The following is a 23,075-nucleotide window of genomic DNA, read 5'->3' as shown; positions in this document are numbered from 1 at the left end:
CCTTTACTGTAATGTTCAACACTACTTTTACTTTTTTTTAGAGCTGCCGATGGCCACACTCTGCAATTTTAGCCTGATGTCTAGTTTCCACTTGCTCAGCAACATATCAGGTATTCCTAAAACTATGAGGCTAATCCTAACCATTAAGACTGCATTGCACTGTGAATGGATCAGAATGAACAGAGTGAAGCTACTAAAGAGGAGCCTGAACTGTGCAGCATTTAGGTACAGTAAGTGAAAAGAAGTCATTGTGCCCAATTACTGTTGCTTCTTCATTGTCAAAATTAAAATGTACTATTCATTATTGCATTTAATTCCTGCTTCAAGATACATTACTTTGTGCACTCTTTTCTATCAGTTGTGTAAATACATAGGAAAACTCTTCTAAAGTTGAATGAATAATTTCTTTATGAATGATACAAAAGACGTGGTAAAAAACGTTCTTTTAGAAAATCTTTATGTTTTATTCGCTTCTATCATTGGCTGTAAAAACAAGCCAGTGGTCCCTACAACACACAGAATTATGAAGACCCAAAGAAAGACTCGGTCAATGACCATTGCAACATACTTCCAATCATCTTCTTCCTAAAATAAAAGGCACAGGCAAATCAATGCAACAACATTACGATTTTTTTTTACAACGTACATAAAACATAATTTCAGTAAGTTTACAAATTTTATGTATAGTAGTTTGATCACCTACATACATCAGTAAATTAATTCAATAGCCATCAATACATCACTGATATTTTTCAAAGCTATATTACTGATCTGTGCAACAGTTGGCTTGGGTAACTGTTAATTTGTAAGCAATAATAAGCACTTAATAGCAATTTAACTGTTGGTTGTTGTACACAGATTGTACATGCTGGAAAAAGCTCTGGGATCATCAAGTTTATCCCTTGTCCGTCAAAAATTAGTAACTGCAGTGCGCGTTGCCTATAGGTGCGCATACACAAGCCAATTATCAGCATGGAAAGATTGCCCCCAGCTTTCGGCAACCTAAATATGCCAGATTAGACCAACACAGTGGATGACAAAATCTGTAGCAGCTGGAACTACACATAGCTGAAGCTGAGAGGTATTGGGCTCTTTTTGGCATTTTAGAAGCTGATGGGCTCGTAAATTTAGATTACATTTAATAGATAATTATTACTGTACATTCTGAATATGTCTGCTTTTTAAACAATTTCGTTTGCAATGAATAAAATACTTCTGGGATCAACTGGTGTATGATAATTCTTACCTCTTTTCTTTCATTATGTTCTTTGATATTTTCCGTCATGAACTGAATGCTGTCAACAACATCTTTCATTTCTCCTGGAGAATGCTGAGCTGCATTACAAGCTTCCTGGTGATGTCGCTTGCGGTTTCTGGCACTCTGATCTTTTGTTCTCATACAGTGATAGCAAGTCTCATCTTCAAATACTTCTACATCTCTGCACTGTGAATTCATAAGTTTTCCTGTCTTACCGAAATTCCTCTTCCTGTTTCTTTTGGAACAAGGTCGGTCTTTTTTCTCCATGGTCTTCCTCATCATGAGTAATTTAGGTAGACATTTCAAAAAGACATCCCTGACCCATCCAGGCATTTTGTGTGTTGTTGGGGTCCGGTAATGGATGTTTAGCACAAATACTGTAACTACTATGGATAGAGTTACAAATATCATCGTGAATAGAAGGTATTCTCCAACAAGTGGAATTACCAGAGAGGTTGAAGGAATTGTTTCAGTGATTACCAACAAAAACACAGTCAAGGACAATAACACGGAGATGCAGAGAGTGACTTTCTCCCCACAGTCAGATGGAAGGTAGAACACCAACACAGTTAAAAATGAAAGGAAAAGGCATGGCATGATCAGATTAACGGTGTAGAACATAGGCAGTCTTCTGATATAAAAAGAATAAGTTATATCAGTATAGATCTCTTCACAGCAATTGTACTTAATATCATGTTTATATCCAGAAGCATCTACTATTTCCCATTCGCTGTTCTCCCAAAAATCTTTCATGTCAACTTCTGATCCATTGATAGAAAGGTCTATTTTAGCCTTGTCGTATGACCACGACCCAAACTTCAATGAACAGTTCTGATGGTCAAACGGGAAAAAAGTTATATCCATTGGACATGAGCTCTTGAAGATTGCTGGAGGAGACCAGGTTATTAAGCCATTGTATTTCAGTAAAGCCTTAGATTTCCCTTCTACTTGAAAGTCTCCAACAGCGCTGCAGAAAGATAATATTGTATAATTAATCTGTTCTACTGTAAAACAAAACCATGACGCTATTAAAAGACACTGCATACTTATTATATAAGACAATGTCAGGTTTCCATATCTTGTCAGCAGGAACACGCATAAATTCAATTCCATCATAGTCCATAGGATTCCACTGCAGCTTGTAATCATTCCAGATCTGTTGAACAAAGGAAATTCAATCATTCATTTACTAGATTTTGGCTTTAATCAACTAAATTGTAATTTTTTTTTCCAGTTTATTTGCCTTATCCTTTTGACAGGACAGTACTACTGCAATTTCCATGCACAGTGTAATTTAAAAATAATATTAGATAAATATGGCCATATATCCCAACATTTAAAGCTAAAATATCTTTCCCGCTAGCAGCATCCATCCTAAACAAATCACGCTATATATTTAAAGTATATGTATATGCAAAACAATTTTAGTTTTGGATAGAATAGGGAAGGGTTTAACCCAGCCAGTGTATTGTTTTCTGTTTGTATAAAGTTAGGGAAATTTCCCTTTACTTCCTGTCCCAGGAAGTCTCTCAAAGTGAAGGAAATTCAGACAAATAGAGAGGGTGAATCTGCCCAATGAGGATACAGACAGCCATAAAAACTTGACAACTCTAAACTTTTGGATTTCCCCTAACCTTCTGTCTCAGGGATAATAGTCATCCGGACAAATAGAGAGGGTGAATCTCCCCAATGAGGATACAGACAGCCATAAAAACTTGGCAACGTTTCTAACCCCTTGTCTAGATACAGTAAACACTTTAAACAAACACTTTAACTAACATAAAAGCATTGTCCATTTGATTACTACTGCAGTACTCATGTTCTGGGGTAAATTTCCATCAGGGAATGTGTATAAACTGGATCAAGTTTCCTATCTCAGTTCCTGAGTTACTCCAGTTACTCTCTGACTGCAGCTTTATATTTTCTTTATATTTACTACAGCTTTATATTTTATTATATGTAATAAGCAATACCATATTCACCTAATTATATTTAAAGAGGACCTATAATAGTAGGGAAAAAAAATTTTAAGTGCATAATAATAATTAAGGTATTAAGTGAACGAATGCATATAGCAGACTACTTACATGACGAAGCCACAAGTTGGTCTCCAAGATTTGATTAACTTCATCCTTAAAAAACACATAAATACGTCTTCAATGCAATGGGCAAAATCCAAAATAAGACCATTGTAACATTTTTCTAGCTAATGTTATCATTATACCCTCTTTATTAATCTGAAGCCTCAGAATATGGTTAAAATGAGGGAAGAAAAGCCCATAAAGAACTACATGTTTTGTTTTCACCAATGTGTATATCTTTTTTAGACTGATATACAGAATTTAATTTTAATTTTATACGTTTTGGTAAATTCCTTAACAGTGTTTTATAGTTGTGTGCAAGTGGAGGTGGAACTTATTTTTTAGGAGTGGAAAACAACAACCATTAGGGACTGGTTGACACTGGGGAAACTTACTGATCATAGACTCTGGTAAAGAATTGAATAAACACCCATCTAAGGTGCTCATACACACATGCTCTCTTAAGCTGCATTCAATACCTGTAATATGGAGATACCTTTTATTAAAGGGTGTGGTACACATGGGCAATAACACACTGATAAATATAAGCAGCATCACTAAACTGTACACTTCAACAATGGAACATAATATGAAAGTGTAGCTTGAAACCTTTTTTTCACAATAGTATTTCCGAACCCAGTGCTTGTACAAGGTTCAGTTTCAAGAGCATGACTGTAATACAAGAATATGCCTTAGAAACTGCAAGTATGTAAACACAGGACCTGCTAACTAGCTGAACTGAGACAGGACTTTAGAATCCATCCCACAAGGCTGCTGAACTGCCCTTGCTCACAGACAAAACTAAACAATCCTGGTGCGGGATCCCAGACATACTAATGCCATGAGACCAGTGCCTAATGCTGGTGCCAAAGTAATTCCTAGGGAAAGATAATAACTCTACGCTTAGCTTGATGTAACAGTCATTAAACAGGTTAGGTTCTGACCAGTGCAATAGCAGCAGGGAACTTCATCCACAGTTCTCAGTCACTTTTTCAGCCTTTCTGAATCCTTGGGCAGTGACTCTCTGCACTTAGACCCCCTTTAATAGAGTTTTCTTAACCCAGCTTTACCACCACTGTCATATTAGTTATCTAGAAGCACTGGAACCAAACAGCATAGCATGGGCTCACCCATCATTTTCCAGTGTGTAGCTGTGTCTCCACTCCACAACTGATCCCTGCTCTTAGGAGAAACCCAGCTGCCTCGAATAGGCAATGACTCTTCCAACACAAAGCCAACACACTAATATTTTTAGGTTACTGCCTTGTGTCTTTAACACCATAAGAAAATGGTGTATGTACTATAAACATTTTTCTCATGGTAACAACAAAGTGCATATCTCTGTGCCTAGCATGTAGAGAAAAAGAACTTTTAGCCATGTTATTTCTCATGTAGTCATAAGATATTGTGTATGTGGAGTGCAGTTAAAGAAATTGTTTGCATTGGGAATTGCTTAGCTGATTTTCTATTGCATTATTTCAGAAGCATTTTAATTTAAAAATTAATTTGTTTATAAGTAACACAAAGTGATTAACAGAAAATATCTATGCCCAAATTTAAACTTTAGTCTTCACCAACGTAAGCTCAGTTATCCCAGAAATATATGCACGCACACAAATGGATTACCGGGAGCTTTTGATGAAAATCTAAGTACTAAACCAGTGCTCACAAATATTAAATCATCACTATAATGAACACTCCAAATATCAGTTCAGAAAACTTGTTCCGTTCGATTTAAATGTTTTTTTTTACCATTCTACACACCATCCTACATTATCTCGCTTTACCATGTAATTTCTCATTTCTCTTCTTTTACAGTTTTGGATTTTTACTTATCAATTACCTAGATTCAATGATTGCATTTAGCAAAATACACCAGTATGTATGACTATATTTGCAATGTCATATTACCCCACTACCGGAGAGAGGTGCAGTAACTCACTAATAACTAACCAGGCATCTGTTTTATTAGATTACTAAAACACAATGAAGAGTAATACCATTCTGATGTTCTGGAACTAAATAAATTCAAACTTTAAAGAAAATCAGTAAGAAAATTAGCAGAAAGTTCCTGCTAACAACATTATTAGACTGAAGACCCTCTTCCTTGAGCTGCCCTCTCTCGCTAGGCACTTGACTTCTCGGACTTCTGAAATAAGCCCCACCCCGGAGCAAAGTCCCACTTCCTATTGTTTCACTGTTAAATGAGAGTATCTCTTTTGGCAACCAAAGTGACAATAGAGTTGATTCACTAAAGTCAAATAGGTATTCCAAGTTTATTTTCACTTAGCTTAGTGAACAAGGAGAAGCTATGCTGACTTCCATCACCCAATCATGTGCAAGCAAAAATATGTCTTTTTTTTATTTTTTTTCTCCTTGCACGTGATTGGGTATTCTTTGCATGGTAAATTTTCACCACGTTCACTAAGCTAAGGGAAAATTCCCTTGCAAATTAAACAGCCTCTTTGCCCTTGATTAATCAACCCCAATATGTCCAAAGCTCCCTTAGTGTACACATAAAATAATTTTTAGTTTAATAAATATGAAATGGTAGGTACTTTCTGGCACTTGCTCTTTTAGCTTAAATCATTTTAAAAAGGTCACTAGGCCTAAAATATTCCTACTCTTTCCAGTTGGGCTTTAGGGCTCATCCACACCAGTCCTGTTGGGCTGTGTTGGGAAGTGTTACCCAATGCAGTTACAATGCATATACAAGTCAATGTGCCCTATTGTGTCAGTTCAATGTGCTGAGCTGGTGTCCACTGAAAAAAAGTAGAACAGGTTGCATTTACATAGTGCAGCGCATTGTGACAACACATTGCAACATGCTGCAGTGCATAGAATTTAATGACATTTTTATTCTGTGACATTTTATCAAAGTTAAAAAAATAAAACGTTAACAGTGCGGCGTGTTGCAACAATGCATCGCACTATCCCTACACAGTGCAGACTAGCAGGCACACATTATATGGAACAAAATGCATGTGCACTGGTGTGAATGGACTTTAAAAGAGGAACTTTACCCATATCTTCAAAATAACCACAAAGACACCTTTAGAAATGTTTAGTAATATCAATTTACAAACACATACGTCTAAATCATTTTTGGCTTTCAATTTCTTGCATACCTTATATTCTTTTTCCCGGAACTCTGGCACATGTGATTACTAGGACATGTGATCATGCACATCATCTCAGAGGAGGAAAATGCCTTTCCCTGAGATCTCATGAGATTACAGATGAGATTTCACAGCAATGCACTGCTGATGTAACCTTCCCAGGATGCAACACTTGGGCACAATTACATCACTAATGCCCAAGAGGACCAGGAAGTGGAAAAAAAGAAATTGTAAGTATAATAAAAATATGTTTGTTTAACTAATGAATGCAAGATGATTTCATATCAGCAAACAGAGCTGCATGCTGATGTCATTTTCAGTAACAGGGGGTAAAGGTCCACTTTAAGCTCCATTGTACATGAGTATGCCATTATGACTCAACTTTTAATAGTGATAAATTGCTAGAAAACTGTTTATTGGTGAGTTATTTTTAATGGTGTCCCTAAGTTGCTTAGCTATTGAGTTTCTACAGTGTTTTATCTTTGCTTCGTCCCTGGTGACTGCTGCTTCCTATACTCTATCTATAATGTCTAGCAACAAATCACTGATGATGAGTAATCTGTAGCAGCATCACAACAAGGATGCTGTTCTAGGGCATTGTGTAGCTTGATGTAAAATGTTATAAAGCTCTACTTTTAATAACATAGAGATTAGAAATACAGACACTTCGTACATAATTTTTTGTCTATATGGATTGTTGTGCTGCAAAATACATTTGCCTAGATGTATTTGTTTTCTGGAAAAATTAGAAAATTATTAGAACTCAGTCATACATCATGTTCTAAGTTATTTATTTACATTTGGAATACTCTGTAACCTATAGCACTTAGCAGGCACCATGCAAGGGTATCACAGTAAAATAGATCCAGGGGTAGCCAAACTTTGGCCCTCCAGCTGTGGTGAAATTACAAAATCCATCATGCATATGCCTCTGAAAGTCTTGCAATCCCCCCCAAAAAAGCCTAAAAAGGAAAACAAATCAGCTACCACATTTAAGAATTGGTAGGCTGCAATATATTTGATTTTTGCTTTTGGGTTTAGACGCGCTTTACAGTGGAAAGTCTATGTATGTAGATGAATGAGAAAGGACAGTTCTCTTTCATCTGAGCAGATACCTCTGCAGTCCCCTGGCAACTAAGGCCAAAATGCCCCCCCCCCTATTTCCAGGTAGATATGGATGAAGCTTGCACATCCTCGCATATAGTGGTCAGGCCAGTGCAGAGTACAGAAATAACAGCCACTGTCCACCAGCCCTAGGATTACCACCTTTAGGTCCAGAGACAGTTGAAGGGGAAGGGTGAGATGTTGCAATGTGGTATAATCATTGTGATTTCAATCATTGTGAAATCAGCAAAACAAGTCTAAGGGAAGAATGGGATGCAGGACTTAATAAAAAATTAGGATTTATACGGGCCAAAATTTACATGCTATAATGTCTGTTCAATTGCTATAATGTGTACATCTAGTAGCAACCACATTCAGTATCTGAAAACGTGGCCAATGGGACTGCACTGATTACACTGAAGGTGTGATGACATCAATATGAGGGGCAACAACACGACCAGTTAGAGACAGGCATAAAGACCAGTTTTGACTGGGGGAGGGAGAGTTACTATCTGTTTTTGTAAGCTGGCCATAGTTGGGCTTTAAAGTTACCCTGTCAATATACTTACCTTTCTGGTAGCCCCTGTCTTCAAATACCACTGATTTACTACTCTTCAACCGCTGCTGGTATTTGACCTGGGTCAAATATCTTCCACGCGCAATGGCTGCTATTTTGTATGTCCTGTAGTGTGTCCTTCTATTTAAGCACTGTTAAAGAACTGCAATCTGAATCATCATATGTAAGCAGGGTCAGATTTAGACAGGAGAGGCTCCCACCTTAAGGGGGACGCAGCTGACCCAGGAGCCTCTCTTTACTCTTTCAAAGTAACAAATCAAATCTACAGATTGCACTGGCAGGGTATGACTCTTCCACAGTACAGTAGTTATCAGTGTGGCAGTCACTCGCTCTGTATCAGGAGTACCAATACCACTGGTGATACACAGAGCAGAGAGAGACCTGGAAATAAAAAAATGGGACAGAGTTCCATTTTGGCAGACCTGATTGTGACGGATCAGAGGTAATCAGACACATGTCCGCTTACATACGACTCCCCAAAGACCTAACATGTGTCACGTTAGTTCATGTTTTTCCTCCATCACAAGACAAGAAAAAACTAAATAGTCACTGATGTCACAAAAGTGATTTTGTGCACGGATTCCCTGCTGATCGTTACGTACAGTACCCGGAGAGGGGACCTAACTGGGTAACTTTGACCATTATCTTGGTGTAACATTTTAAAATATTGTGCACTAGGACTTGACTTACCACATTTACGAGCTGCGTTATTGCGACATCAAAGTGTACCAAGACAGGATCAGACACATTTTGTACCGGTCTTATGTGCTGATTGTAATGCATGAAAAGCTTATGGAAAAGTCTCTCTTCTGTCTCACTTTGTAATGTATCTGAAAGAAGAGTAATAATAATAATAAGTCAGTCAAAACAGCTAAACTTCCATAAACTTTACTACCGTTAATTTTTATTGCACCGAGTATATCTTAGAAACTCAGGGAACAGCATATTGGTTAAGGTTCTGTTCACACTTGTCCATATCCCTGCAGTAAAATGCATCACTTACTAACATCACTCACTTACATCATTTTACTACGGTAAATAAAAGCGCATTTCAAGTAGAAATTCCTAATATTCTTCTGAATATAGTTTACATTTATATACTGCAAATGTGTTTGTCTGTAAAATACAGGGCATGCTGCATGCATAAAGAAGCGTATAAAAGCACATAAAAAATGCGCATAAATGCATTCAGGAACGAAGGTCACAAACAGACATGACTGCATATGTATAGGCATTAAAAGACCCGATGTGGATAGTACTCTATTGTAATGTTGTGGTGCTGGTATTTCCCACTTTGGAGATTGTGTGTTCGCTCCACATTTGCATGGGTATACTCCAGTTTCCTTCTAAAAACGACAGGCAGGTTAAATGGTTTCTGTCGAATAGGGCTGTCAGATTTGCTAGGTTCCAGCATTTGTTTTAAAGTACTTATCTAGTGGTGCTTTTCATAGATTTTCTGTCTATTGGGCTTCTTGTTAAAAAAAATCCAGGCTGTCTGTCTATATTGTAACCAGTATTGGCTGGTTTTACATTACATCTGACAACCTTTCTTCCCATACAGACCATAGTGTGTGTTGCAAGACGGTAGTATAGGCAGTAGATTGTTCATTTCCTTGGGGGTTAGGTTCCTTAGGTCTATGTACCTTTTAATGTGCTGCAGGATTTGTTAATGCTACATAAATGAGTGAGGTGAATGTCCCTGCGGTGAATTAGTTGAGTGGAGAGCACCATAGAGGTTTAAGCTAGAAGGTCCTTGGTGCAGGCTAGCACCTGCAATGTGTGAATTGTGTTTTATTTGCTGTTAATAAACTGAATATTTTAACTGTATTACGCTATGGGAGTATTAATGTTTTTGTCCTAACGTGTGGGAGGATAAAGGGAAAGAGGATATTGAGCTGTGAAGTGGAATACCTTATGGTTGCTTCGGCATTTATAAAAAGTGCATATTGGCCCTTATCTGAACGTGGGGCATTATTTTTGGTGAGTAAGCCTGCTGGAGGGGTGCACATAGTTACATAGTTGTTAAGTTTGAATAAAGACACAGGTCTTTACACATGCACATTTGTAAGGGGTGCACTAAGTGGAGAGACTGTCTGTGGATTTAGACATTGTGCTGCACAGAGGGCTAATTGGAAGAAAAATGGACGTGCACTATATGAACTGTGCACTTTATGAATTTTGTGGCAGTTTATATATCGATTGTTGCACTCTATGGACATTGCATTGTGGTAGTTTATTGCACTTTATCATACAGTATATGCACAGTGTTTTTATGTTGAGTATATTGTATTTGATATATTCATTATTACTGCACATACAGGAGTTATAGTTAGATATATGCATTTAATATAGACTGTAAAGCGCAGTGCACTTTAGAAACATAGTTGTGGTATCGTTTATGATAATTAGCACAGCAGTTTATGAGAAGATACTTGGTCAGGCTTGAGTTCTGTTCAGCTGTCACAAGCCTTATTTTGTTTCAGATATTTCCTTACGGTCTCAATGGTTTCTGCAGTTGGTATACAAGTGAAAAGTGATGTGATATCATTGTTTCTTTTACCTCTAACTCTCTCTCTCAGCAGTTCTTGTACACCTTAAGGAAAAAGGACATTCTGTGTGCACTGAGAGGACAACTGGTTCACAAAAGGTGTAAAAGAGGCATTATATATCAAACTGGAAGAACCATCCTTGAACAGGGGTAGGGACCTTTGATTTCATCTGCCAGCCACATATAATGCCATTTTACCATCTCTACCCCAGAGATTTGACAATAATTCACACCCTTAGCCACGTAACTCAAAGGATTAACACCAGTTGCAGCCTTATCACACCAAAGGATGGGAATTTAATTGGGACACAGTATTTCCACAACTTTCACATCCTGTTCTTGGAGAATCAGCATCTGCCTTCACACATACTATGGTGATTGGATTAAGGTGACTGAGTATGGATATAAATTCTGGAGTATGTTTCTGACATTCAGAATTGAAAAAAGAAGCTTTGATATACCGTGAAATATCTTCAACATTACAGAACAAGTCCAGTTGAATGTAACTAACCACTACTAGCTATACCATAACCTGGATGAATAAGAGCAGACTGCAGACATGTTTATAATCATATTTAATACCGTTAGCTCTTATAACAGCAGCGACACAGATAAAGTAGGGAATGTTTGCTTTTGCAACCATTGGGGAGAACTTTCTTCACTACCTGTTTTGGAGATGTAGCAGAATTTGAAAGGAAATCTTCTCTTTGACAGTTGTCACCCAATCAAGGACCCTGACTGAAAGGTTTCTCTTCTAATCTTTTTCTGCAGACAACTCAGAATTTGAGATTTAAATTTAAATCCCTTGACAAATAGAAAGGGTACCTAGTCAGGACTACGCCTAGACAACAACAAAAAAACCTAGATTCTAAGCCTACAACACTCTATTCAAACCTAAAAAAAAGTGGATTTCGATAAAGCTTTTAAAAATGTTGCATGATACAAATGATTTGTTTCCGATGATCAAATTGCTTACAGACAGTGCTAAACCAGGACTACAACTGTGTTTGTATGTAAGGCACACCAGCACACGACTGCACATTTGACTAATATCTTCTGAATGCATGAGAACAATGTAGTGTATGAACTGGCACTGCTTTTATAGGTCAACAAATGTATCTATCTCTATATATAGATATATATATATATCTATATATATATATCTATATATATATATCTATATATATATATCTATATATATATATCTATATATATATATCTATATATATATATCTATATATATATATCTATATATATATATCTATATATCTATATCTATATATAAATTATATATAGATATAGATATATAGATATATATATATATATACACTGTGTATATATATATATCTATATATTTATATATATAAACTGCTGTGTATTTTGTTATTTCATTAAAAAAGGATTACTGAGACTTCACCACAGGCGCTCAGGCTGGCTCACAGATACTTTGAGATATGCTAGCCCTTTTGGCAGCTGCCAGAATAATGACATTTACAGTGTGGATGCAATTTACTAGTTGTAGCCTTATTGGGTTATAAAATATTTCGATTACACAATCTTTTTAAATAAATGTAGCCAGTCCGAGCCAAATTGCATCCTTGGGTCTCTAGATTAGCTCTAAATTAGATTAAAACAATAGTTTTGGTGGTGTGATAGCTCTTTGTGACAGGACCTCAGATATTAGTTTGCTATCATTTTATGTACTACAAAATGTTTTTAATGTTCCTAATGTTTTATAATAGATTGTTTGCCTTGTCATAAGGTTTTCAACCTTTCAAAAAATGTGTCAGCACAGTGCAGGCACTATCATATGGTATACTGGTTGGTGAACCTTTATACAAAGTTACTAAAAACTGTGCCATCTACCAAGGAGCTCTAGCACCCACTTTGGAAGATCCTGAATGGTTTGATGTGTGGTTTTGGATCATCTTACCTAGGCATATACACTATGCATATCACAATATGTGCTTGCCCTTTGTATATGTAGATGATGCCTAGGGAAATCTTTTTTTTAAAGGTTGGCCATAGATGGACTAATCCGAATGCTAATATTACCCATGATATGATGCTCAGATAAGGATTAAGCAATAAAATGGCTACTTTAGGGGGATAACAATAAACATTTATACTACCTGGAAATGGTGATTATATCACACAAAAATTCCCTCTGTGGTTATACTGTATTTGTACGAGTAGATAGTTCCCTCTCCTCTTGTGGAGTGCATAGGAAGGTAGGCCCTGTTCATATGTTCATGCTGCAGTACGTTTCACGTGCATTGGTGCATTCTGAATGCCACTCAACACACCTTGGCAAGGTATATGCATTGAAATACACAGTAGGGGAGATTTATCAAAACTGGAGCAGACAGAATCTGGAGCAGTTACCCATGGCAACCAATCAGCATCTCTCTCCAGTTTGCTCAGTTGTGAATTAAAAATGAGAGAAAGAAGCTGATTGGTTGCAGTGCAAATCTGCTCCACATTTTGTCTGCTCCAGTTTTGATAAATTCCCCTCAGTGTGTTTTGGTGCATTGGGTAGCCCATTCAAATTCAAATGAATAAGCTGTCTTAATGTAATACACAATAACACATGGCATAATTAGCGCTAACACATCGGAGTTTGAACCCAGTATTAGACTTGCTGAATTTTCATGGTCACCTCTGCTATATGCTGGACATTCTTTGGTCCTGTAGAGTGCTCATGCTGCAGCTTTGTACCCAGACTCATAAGTAGTGTTTAAACTAAGGTCAGATGATTTAGCCTGTGCCTGATTAAAATAGGTTTCTAAGGTGTTGCTATACCTTGAGGAAACTTATTATGTAAACCTGTTTTCAATGTATGCATTATATGTCCTAGTTTGGGTGCTTAAATAGTTTGGCAGGGCAGTGTGGCTTCCTACGTTGTTGCAAGTATATGCAACAGTCTTTAATTTTTTTTGTGGTAACCAGCTGGATGAAGTTCGGAGAAATGTATGTACTTTTTCTTTGTTAAGTTCCCCCCATGTGCACCTTTCTTTTTGGTGAAGTGCGTGACAAAAAAATGGTGGTTATTGCTTGGGGGTTATTGCTGAGGGCTACTGCTAGGCAGGGCCGTCTTTATCGCAGGGCAAAGAGGGCACTTGCCCCGGGCCCAATAAAGGTTGTGGGGCCCGAAGCATCTGCCCCTTGAGCCCGCTGCCCGCAGAAAATTGCATAGTATAATACGTTATGGCAGCGGCCGCATACGGCAATGCCATAACGTATTGTCCTATGCGATCTGCACGATCGCATCCTAAAGGTAGCTCCTCCCCCGGCCCCCGCCCGCATAGCGTGACATGTCACGGGCTTCCCTGGAGGACGTGAGGCTGTGCGGACGGGTGCCTCACTCACGTCCAGGACATCCGGAAAGAGGCAGACTGGCACGAGGCGAGGACTGACTGAGGCAGGTAGGTGAGAAAATAAAAAAGGAGAAATATAAAGGAGATATACAATTTGTATATCTCCCTGAAAAGCTCACTCCATTTCTGTTATTCACATATATATGAAATAGAGTGAGCTTTTAAAGGGAGATACAGCGTTTTTGAAGGTTTAACAGAGGAGGAGCCTAGTTTTCTCTCAACGTTTTTGGAATTAATGGAATTTCCTGAACAAAAGCAAAATTTGTGGTTATAATTTAGTTCGCTCAAGAAAAATTTGTCAATATGCTCCTTCAAATTTTTATATCACTGTGGTCAATATTGATCATTGATTTGACCCCATCAACTATTGGAAAGTCAGACAAATGTTCTGAAATCAATTTAGTTTGTTCAAAATTAATTCAGTGTATGCCCTAGTTACGTCTAACAGAGAACCCGAGTGGAGGCTATGAATGTTAGGTGCTCCACATTTAAACTCTCCAGCAGAGAATTGATGACAGGAATCTTTTGGGAGTAAAGTTATATTACTGTATAACACAATGCATATCTATGTTATATGTAACTAAAAATAACTATGAAGATAGACTGGACTATTCAGCAAAGTTGCTTTTGCAAGGAAACATGCAGTTTGATAGTGGGTATTAGCAAAATCAGAAAGGGTCTATCAAAATGTCTGCTAAACATGTAAAAAAACTTTTAGATCTCTTCCATAGTCAGCATAATTTACAGGAATATGGGAATTCATAAATTTCATAGGAGATTGACCCAGGCATTAATAGTTTGGCAGGGCAGTGTGGCTTCCTACGTTGTTGCAAGTATATGCAACAGTCTTTAATTTTTTTTGTGGTAACCAGCTGGATGAAGTTCGGAGAAATGTATGTACTTTTTCTTTGTTAAGTTCCCCCCATGTGCACCTTTCTTTTTGGTGAAGTGCGTGACAAAAAAATGGTGGTTATTGCTTGGGGGTTATTGCTGAGGGCTACTGCTAGGCAGGGCCGTCTTTATCGCAGGGCAAAGAGGGCACTTGCCCCGGGCCCAATAAAGGTTGTGGGGCCCGAAGCATCTGCCCCTTGAGCCCGCTGCCCGCAGAAAATTGCATAGTATAATACGTTATGGCAGCGGCCGCATACGGCAATGCCATAACGTATTGTCCTATGCGATCTGCACGATCGCATCCTAAAGGTAGCTCCTCCCCCGGCCCCCGCCCGCATAGCGTGACATGTCACGGGCTTCCCTGGAGGACGTGAGGCTGTGCGGACGGGTGCCTCACTCACGTCCAGGACATCCGGAAAGAGGCAGACTGGCACGAGGCGAGGACTGACTGAGGCAGGTAGGTGAGAAAATAAAAAAGGAGAAATATAAAGGAGATATACAATTTGTATATCTCCCTGAAAAGCTCACTCCATTTCTGTTATTCACATATATATGAAATAGAGTGAGCTTTTAAAGGGAGATACAGCGTTTTTGAAGGTTTAACAGAGGAGGAGCCTAGTTTTCTCTCAACGTTTTGCGCTTAGGGGCGCTGTAATGGATGTGGTATATATTCTTCAGGAGAGGGAGATTGTCATTCAAATGGGTCAGTGTGTGTGTGCATCTCTGCAGGGCTGTCCAGGCACAGCACCTGGGTCACAGCAGATGAGTGGAGAGAGGCCCGGACCACGAATCCCACCCGGAGCAGCATAAACTGAGAGGCATCGAGGGTAGCCAAAAGTCCTGGAACTGCTTATTTCCCCGACCAGAACCGAGGGGTGTCCGTCCTCCTCTCACTGTGGAGCCCCCAGCATGTTGCACAGTCGCCCCGGGCTGCACATTTGAATGACAACCTCTCTTTCCTGAAGAAGCGCCCCTAAGCGCTAAACGTTGAGCGAAAACTAGGCTCCTCCTCTGTTAAACCTTCAATAACGCTGTATCATGTCAAATTACCAACAATCATGTCTCTGTTAAGTCTGATTATCTAATCATGTTAATTATGTCTAATCATGGCTTTCTACTATCATGCATTGTAATTCTATCAATCATGTTATTCACATATATATGAAGGACAGAACAGAAATGGAGTGAGATTTTCAGGGAGATATACAATCATGTTGTCATTTTTTTTTTCTTTGCCCAGGGTCCGATCAATATTAAAGACGGGCCTGCTGCTAGGGTTTATTGCCTTGACACTTACTAGGGGTTATTGCTTACCCTTAAGGTGCCCTTAAGGTGCCCATACACTGCACGATTCTCGTACGAGAATCGCGGGAAATCCCGCGATCGTACGAGAATCGTGCATTGTGAATGAAGACATGCGACCGTTTCTACTGTACGGTCGCACGTCTTTTGTCTAAGGAGCATGCTGAACGGTGCTCGGGAGACAAATGCCGTACGGGCCGGTGTGCGCACGCGCACACTGCTCGTTCAGCATTGCAGTCATCGGAAGCCGGCCCTTCGGGGGGCGGGCTTGCGATGATCGCAAGTACGATCTGCCTGTCCAAGAAGGGCAGATCGTACGTTTTTAAAATTACTTTACAAAATTACAACCATCGCAAGACTAAGGTCTTGCGATGGTTGTAAAGTGTATGGCCACCTTTACCCTTGCTGAAGGTTATTGCTGGGATTTATCATTACTGGCTTTGACATGTGCTGGGGCTTACCATTGCTTGGCCCCAACACACGTTGGGGTTTATTTTTGCTGGCCTTAACACTTGCTGGGGGTTATCATTAATGGCACTGACATAAATTCTGGGGTATAATATTACTGCCACTGACACCAACAATGGGGCTGATTTTACACTCACCCCAGGTTCTATTTGTCTAATCCATAGCAAATCAAAGGAGAAAAGGTGACACACTACACACTATATACTGTGAAGCAACACCAACTTTATTGATCATGCACACTTTTTGGCCACGCTCAAAAATAGCTCCCATTTATGTATGTCATCTGTATATTTAGCTGCTTGTCTTGGGTTCAGCTTTAAAAGAAGTGGCAAAACAATATCCTTTATGAAAATAGCCCAGCATTCTCTTTTTACAGAACAGTCTCCTGTATTCCTACACCATGGTTCACTTGTTACAGACACGTGGTATATGTGGCCTCCTGGCAAATTTGATGGCTCTTGGCATATGTAAAATCCTGACGCACTTCCTAACACCAATTCTGTGTATACACAATTGCCCCATATCATCCAAAAAGTACACAACTAGGCAACGAAAAACGGCCGCAGGTGTTTTGGGGGAGCAAACATTTTTTATGCTGCGTGGTCTGAACTGAACATCCCTTTATTAAAGTTTTATTGAACAGACACACTGAATGGTTTTAGAAAGCACTTCTGTCAAATTCTTCTAAACTTGGTTTGACAAGTGAAGATGATGTTATGCAAGGTACTTGTGACTCCAGCCATCCCTTAAGTCCTTGTTTAACGCTTGGCTGCTCGAGATTAAAATTTCATTGACTAAATTGTCTTGGTCTTTCAACCCTTTTAGTGCCAGAGGGCTTGCATTTCCTCACAATGCAAGGCTGTGGACCGTGGCCGTTACCGTTAACTTTTTCAGTGCCTTGTTCATAATCAACAGAATTGCAACATGAAATAAACTCATACAACCTTTTATGTACCAAACTACTGTTCAATGAACTAAACAAAACAAAACATTAGTCTGGTAGCAGGTGCCTTGAGTTGATGTGTACACTTTCTAATGTCTTTTGTGTGAGAATGTTTACACATTAACCCAAGGCAACCATTCAGATAACACCATTCAATAGCCCAAAATGGGCTGATTAATGAAAGCTGTGTTTTGATTGGTTTCTATGAGATACTGCACATCAGTACACTTTGCTTTAAGTCATTACGTAATCCTAGATATATATTATATAAATCTGCAATACTTCAGATAATAGTGAGATTAACTCATTGTTAGCTCTCGGTACTTAGGAACTTGCAAGCTCATTATCTGTGCTAAAGTCAGTCATATGTGCATGTGTTTTAAATTACAGTGATTGATTCACCACCAGTGAATGTCTAGTGAAATTCACATTAACTGATTTATAAATATGCCCCTTATTGTATGTTGAATATACTGCATATAAAAATATTTATAAATACACTCATTATGTGTTAAATATACTATACAGAAACACAATAATAACAACACAATAATAATAATAACAAACAAAGCAAGCCATATAATTCAAATGCCCAAAAAACATACCATAGATAATTGACCTCAAATTACTATTTAAAAACAACCTAGAAACATGATCAACAAAAAGCCATACTAATGTATTTCTTAATGACTTACCTTGCAAGCCTACCAACATCACAAGTATAACACAGCTGAAATACGTTTCAGTTTTCATAACATGGCAAAGAATCATTTCTTCTCCAGCAGAAAAGAACAAACTGAAGGTGAACAAACAAGTGTGATGTATGATTCAGGATCCAGCTAGAAGCATGGATATAAATCAAGGTCTCCTTCTAGTGTCTGAGCACAGGTACAATGACTGTTTAGTGATGTGTCTGAAATATGGGCAGGTAGAGCGGAGAAAGACTCACACTGCTCTCCTGTCACAGACACTGCATGTGTGTTCCTTTCATGAGGAAAATATTCATAGGGAAAAGTACCCGTTCATGTGATAGAGAACACAGCCCCAAGGGATAAACAAGAGCAACAGTGAGAGGGAAGCTTAAAATAGAGTGATGCAGAGCAATAGAATGCAACCTGTTCTGAAACGGGGTTACCAGATGTTTGCTACTGAATTTACAGAAACACCTAGGCTTGATGCTACTGAAAACTGGCCATGCACAAGGAATTCTGGTCATTTCTGTAAATAGAAGACCACTGGAGGACTTTCTTTTTTAGTTAACATGTAAATGATTTCAAACTAGCTTCCTATGTTCTGTGAACAACACCAACATTTCTCTGGACTATACAGTGAAACTCGAATAATTAGAATATCGTGCAAAGTTCATTTATTTCACTAATGCAACTTAAAAGGTGAAACTAATATATGAGATAGACTCATTACATGCAAAGCAAGACAATTCAAGCCGTGATTTGTCATAATTGTGATGATTATGGCTTACAGCTCATGAAAACCCCAAGAACCCCAAATCCACAACCTCAAAAAAGTAGATTATTACATGCAATCAATAAAACAAGGATTGTACATAGAACAATATCGGACCTCTGAAAAGTACAAGCATGCATATGTACTCAGTACTTGGTTTGGGCCTTTTTGCAGCACTTACTGCAATTACTTTTGTACGATATTCTAATTATTCGAGTTTCACCTGTATGTAGAAAGCAGTGGCAAATGCTATAAAATTGATCTACTGCCAGATCTTGCTTAATTTAAAATGCTGGCCTCCTATTATTATATTTTGCAGTTGTTTGTTCCCAAACATTGTCAGATTGATGCACCACTGAAGCAGAATTTGTATCACACAACAATAGGACATTTGTATATTACCTTCTGCCAGTAAGTACACCAGTTGTCAATTGTGCCATGCATAAATGTTGCAGAAGGAGGCTCTGCCAGACCTTTGCTGCCCCTTGCCTGCTAGATTTTGGTTATGTCTATGCTGTGCCGGTACCAGTGACTTGGGAACAAGGATCTCAAAAGGAGTAACATTGACAAGGGTCCCTGCTCCTAGGGGCATGCAAGGCCTCCCTTCGCCAGTCAAATGTCTCATATCTCTTATTTAGACCTATTTGTGCCCAATGTTCATTCCCGGAAATGGTAACAAGGACTTTGCATGCTGTGAAACAGTAAATGTCACAACACCCCAACCTGGACTAATCCATGGCTGGTACAAGACTGAGCACATGGCAATTCCCTTGTATGTATTAGCACTTACCCAGCATGCAACACTGGTTGATAGAGACCCATTGATTAGCTGGAGAACTGCACACACTCACAGTGCCCCTCATTGGCTGTTCCACACTGCAGCAGAGTCACACTTCACCCAGGTAGGAACAATCAATGTCAGAACACCTGGAATTAACCAGATAAATGCCAACTATAATCCAGCCAGACTGACTACAGCTCTGGCAATCACTAAATTTCTTGTAGCCACCACACAAAAGGGATGACCATCAAAATTGTTTATATGTGTAAAAGTCTTCTTATGTCTGTGCAGGATGTGACCGACTATGCCAAAGTTGTAAAACGTGACTTTGAGGTTCTACGTGGAAGAGCCCCTCCTTGTGATTGAAGTTGTTAAGCCAGTTCTCCATCACATCCCAGATGCCACAGCTTTGCAGAGATGGTACCCAATGGGTTCTCCTCTTCCCCCCTGTTCACAGGTACACGTGTGCTCCCCTTATCAGGCTCTAGGCCTTTGCAGAAGTACCATTGCACTACTATCTTTGAGGCTGCAGTTACACTTGGTTTCCGGTTCAAGCAGTGCAGCTTACCACCACTTCAGAGCTCCATAAGACATTGGTTGTTCTGAATTACAGGAGATGTGCCCATGGGTAGCTACCAACCACCTCCACAGATAAACCCTTTGCTCTTACTGACTACTTCTACTCAGAACCGGCTACTCACTTTTATTCCCTATGCATTGGCTGTGCATAACACCATTTACTGCTCTGTCAGCCCCACATATTGTAAATCTGCTTGCACTAGACTGGCTGCTTGCAGCCCTGCAGCAGCTTCACCTACTTTACATTCATAGGACTTTAGCACACATTGGGGTCAATTCACAAAGCTTATTTTCTTCATTTCGGCCGTTATTTCATTGATATCGCTTGTTATATAGTTGCTGTTTAGAGGGAGTCAATTCACAAAACTCAATAACGCTTCCTTTTTTTAAGAATTGCTAAATTAACTATTCAGATGTTATTTTAACTATCCAGACGTTATTTTAACAACTGGAGTGATAAAATATGCTTGAAATGCAATTCACAAAAGGAAAAGGTCCTTTTATCACTCGTTATTGAAACGTAGATTTATCACCTCCTTCAGGGTGGCGTTATGACAGATTTCAGGCGTTATCTGATGCTTGTTGCACTGAGATGACATGAGGTATATAAAACGGAACCTTTTTTTCTTCATTTTCACATGGTTTAATGCTTTTGCGTACAGAAGAAGATGGCATGTAGTTGTCATTTCTACAGTTTTTATCCTTCTACAAATGTAGATGATTTTTTACAGTTTGAGGTTAGTGGCAAATCTCACATGACATGAAAAATCAAATGTCCCTGGACACACTTCAGTGGGGGTTGTAGAGCAAGTGGATTGTTCCATGCAACATATTTAATATCAAGACAGGCTTTATAGGTGGTAAGGAGAATTGATTGCTCTCCCTACACTGCCTGATTGTCAACAGATGCAGATCTAAATAAATCTAATGTTTCATATATTCATTCCGTTCAGAAAAAAAGTTATTGTTATTTCTATATGATTTCTTCTCTACCAAATGTAAAATTAGTATGCATGTGGCGAATATGGAATATATTCCTTCCTTCTATGTGGAATCCTTTTGTGTGGTGAAAGTGAAAGTAACAGTAATTTAGGCATATGCTCCACCCCTTCTGCTACCAAAATGCACTGCAAAAGTGTTAAAATAACACCCAAAACGTTATTTTATCACAGCAATAGATAAAATAAAGTCTGTGATGTTAAAATAACACTTGCTTAAGGAACGTTAAACTGCGTGTGCATTAACGATTCTGGCTTTTGTGAATTGCATGTTTCAGCCTGTAAAATAAAGAGTGGTAAAATAAGGATAGATAAATTAACTTCTACTCTCATAACGCTGAGCTTTGTGAATTGACCCCATTGCATGAAGACTTTGTTGATACATAGCAAAACTCCACATCTTGGTTGTGAAAGCATTATTTGCAACAAAACAACAACTAAGAACAAGCCCATATTTTGGTGACACAATCCTTCAGAGAGGTCGAGTGTTTCACTTACATAGTTCCATTTACATGGGTGAGAAGAGTCATTGCAGTGCTCTTGCTTGTGGATACAGTTTGAAGATTATTACTTAAAGCGGACCTTTACACTCAAAAATCGAATTCTTCCAATTCATCCTTCTATGTTTGATGATTAATAATAACATAGACATGTCAGGTGTAATATGCTGTGATTTTAAAATACTTACACTTGCAGAGCATTCACTTCCTGCTTTGAAAGGGCAAAATGACTTCAGTTTGCCAAAGCAATGCACACTGGGATTGCCTTGTCATCAGCAGAGCATTGCTGGGAAATCTCACCTGTAATCTCATGAGATCTCAGGGAAAAGCATTTTCCTCCCCTAAGATGATGTGCATGGTCACATGTCCTAGTCACATGTGATCACATGTGCCAGAAATCCAGGAAGTAAAAGGAGAGCTAGTAATCTGCCCTTAGTAAAATGGCCACTGTCAGAAGACTGGGGAAGAAAAGAGAAATACGGTATGCAAAAATACAAAGACTGCAATTATCTAGAAGTATGTTTTTGTAGATTGTCATTACTAAACATTTCTAAAGGTGTGTTTGTTATTATTTTAAAGATATAGGTAAAGGTCCACTTTAACACTCAGGCCTCTCAGGTCTCCCCCAGAGAGAAAAAGCCAAAAGCTTCCTTATCTCTAGCTATATAGACCCTTCAGACTCTTTTTCTTCAGCACCACCTGAATGTAAACAATTGCACTGCACTCCATAAATGGAATGAATGTCCATAGTGCAGTATCCCCCTGTTACATGTGTGTGTCTTTTGATTGAAAAAACTGTGCTCATAGCATGTTGTTGGTGACAGGTCCTCACTAAGAGCAAAAAGTTTTACAGCACACTCACCAGCCAGCATGCAAAAAAACTTGTCTCACCGCTAAGGTCCTCATTAAGGAGGCATTAGGGGTCTACTAGACCCCTCACGCCAAGCCCATTGAAGCTAATCAAGCACAAATCATGCTTGATCAGGTTCTTCCATGGCCCCTGTGACTCGGGAATGACAGCTCCGAACTCAGAAGTGAGCTAATCATCATCATGTTCAGTGGGAAGCGGAGCCCAGGAAACAAAC

At 38.8% G+C, this 23,075-nt stretch overlaps 1 protein-coding gene across 1 annotated transcript; it reads right to left on the bottom strand.

Annotated features, from left to right (window-relative positions):
- Positions 1-438: 438 nt before the first annotated feature.
- Positions 439-18,502, bottom strand: CHRNA6 (cholinergic receptor nicotinic alpha 6 subunit). Its single transcript, XM_018557911.1, has 6 exons — positions 18,364-18,502; positions 8,830-8,969; positions 3,346-3,390; positions 2,305-2,414; positions 1,247-2,225; positions 439-585 (listed from the first exon to the last, which is right to left on the bottom strand). Exons 1-6 carry the CDS (start codon positions 18,437-18,439, stop codon positions 457-459), a joined length of 1,479 nt encoding a protein of 492 aa, XP_018413413.1. The 5' UTR covers positions 18,440-18,502; the 3' UTR covers positions 439-456.
- Positions 18,503-23,075: the final 4,573 nt, after the last annotated feature.

The sequence above is a fragment of the Nanorana parkeri genome, unplaced genomic scaffold (genome assembly GCF_000935625.1).
Source record: "Nanorana parkeri isolate BGI_ZX_2015 unplaced genomic scaffold, ASM93562v1 scaffold310, whole genome shotgun sequence".
NCBI classification, from domain to species: domain Eukaryota; kingdom Metazoa; phylum Chordata; class Amphibia; order Anura; family Dicroglossidae; genus Nanorana; species Nanorana parkeri.
The sequence above is the reverse complement of the archived record's forward strand: the minus strand, read 5'-3'. Positions and strand labels throughout refer to the sequence as shown.

What these genes read in the sequence shown, in the direction of transcription:
- CHRNA6 (XM_018557911.1), bottom strand. Translation starts at nt 18,439, where the DNA reads ATGATTCTTTGCCATGTTATGAAAACTGAAACGTATTTCAGCTGTGTT. An exon ending in GATGTTGGTAGGCTTGCAAG is followed by an intron (nt 8,970 to 18,363) that starts GTAAGTCATTAA and finishes CTCTTCTTTCAG; the next exon opens with ATACATTACAAAGTGAGACA. An exon ending in GACATTGTCTTATATAATAA is followed by an intron (nt 2,226 to 2,304) that starts GTATGCAGTGTC and finishes ATCTTTCTGCAG; the next exon opens with CGCTGTTGGAGACTTTCAAG.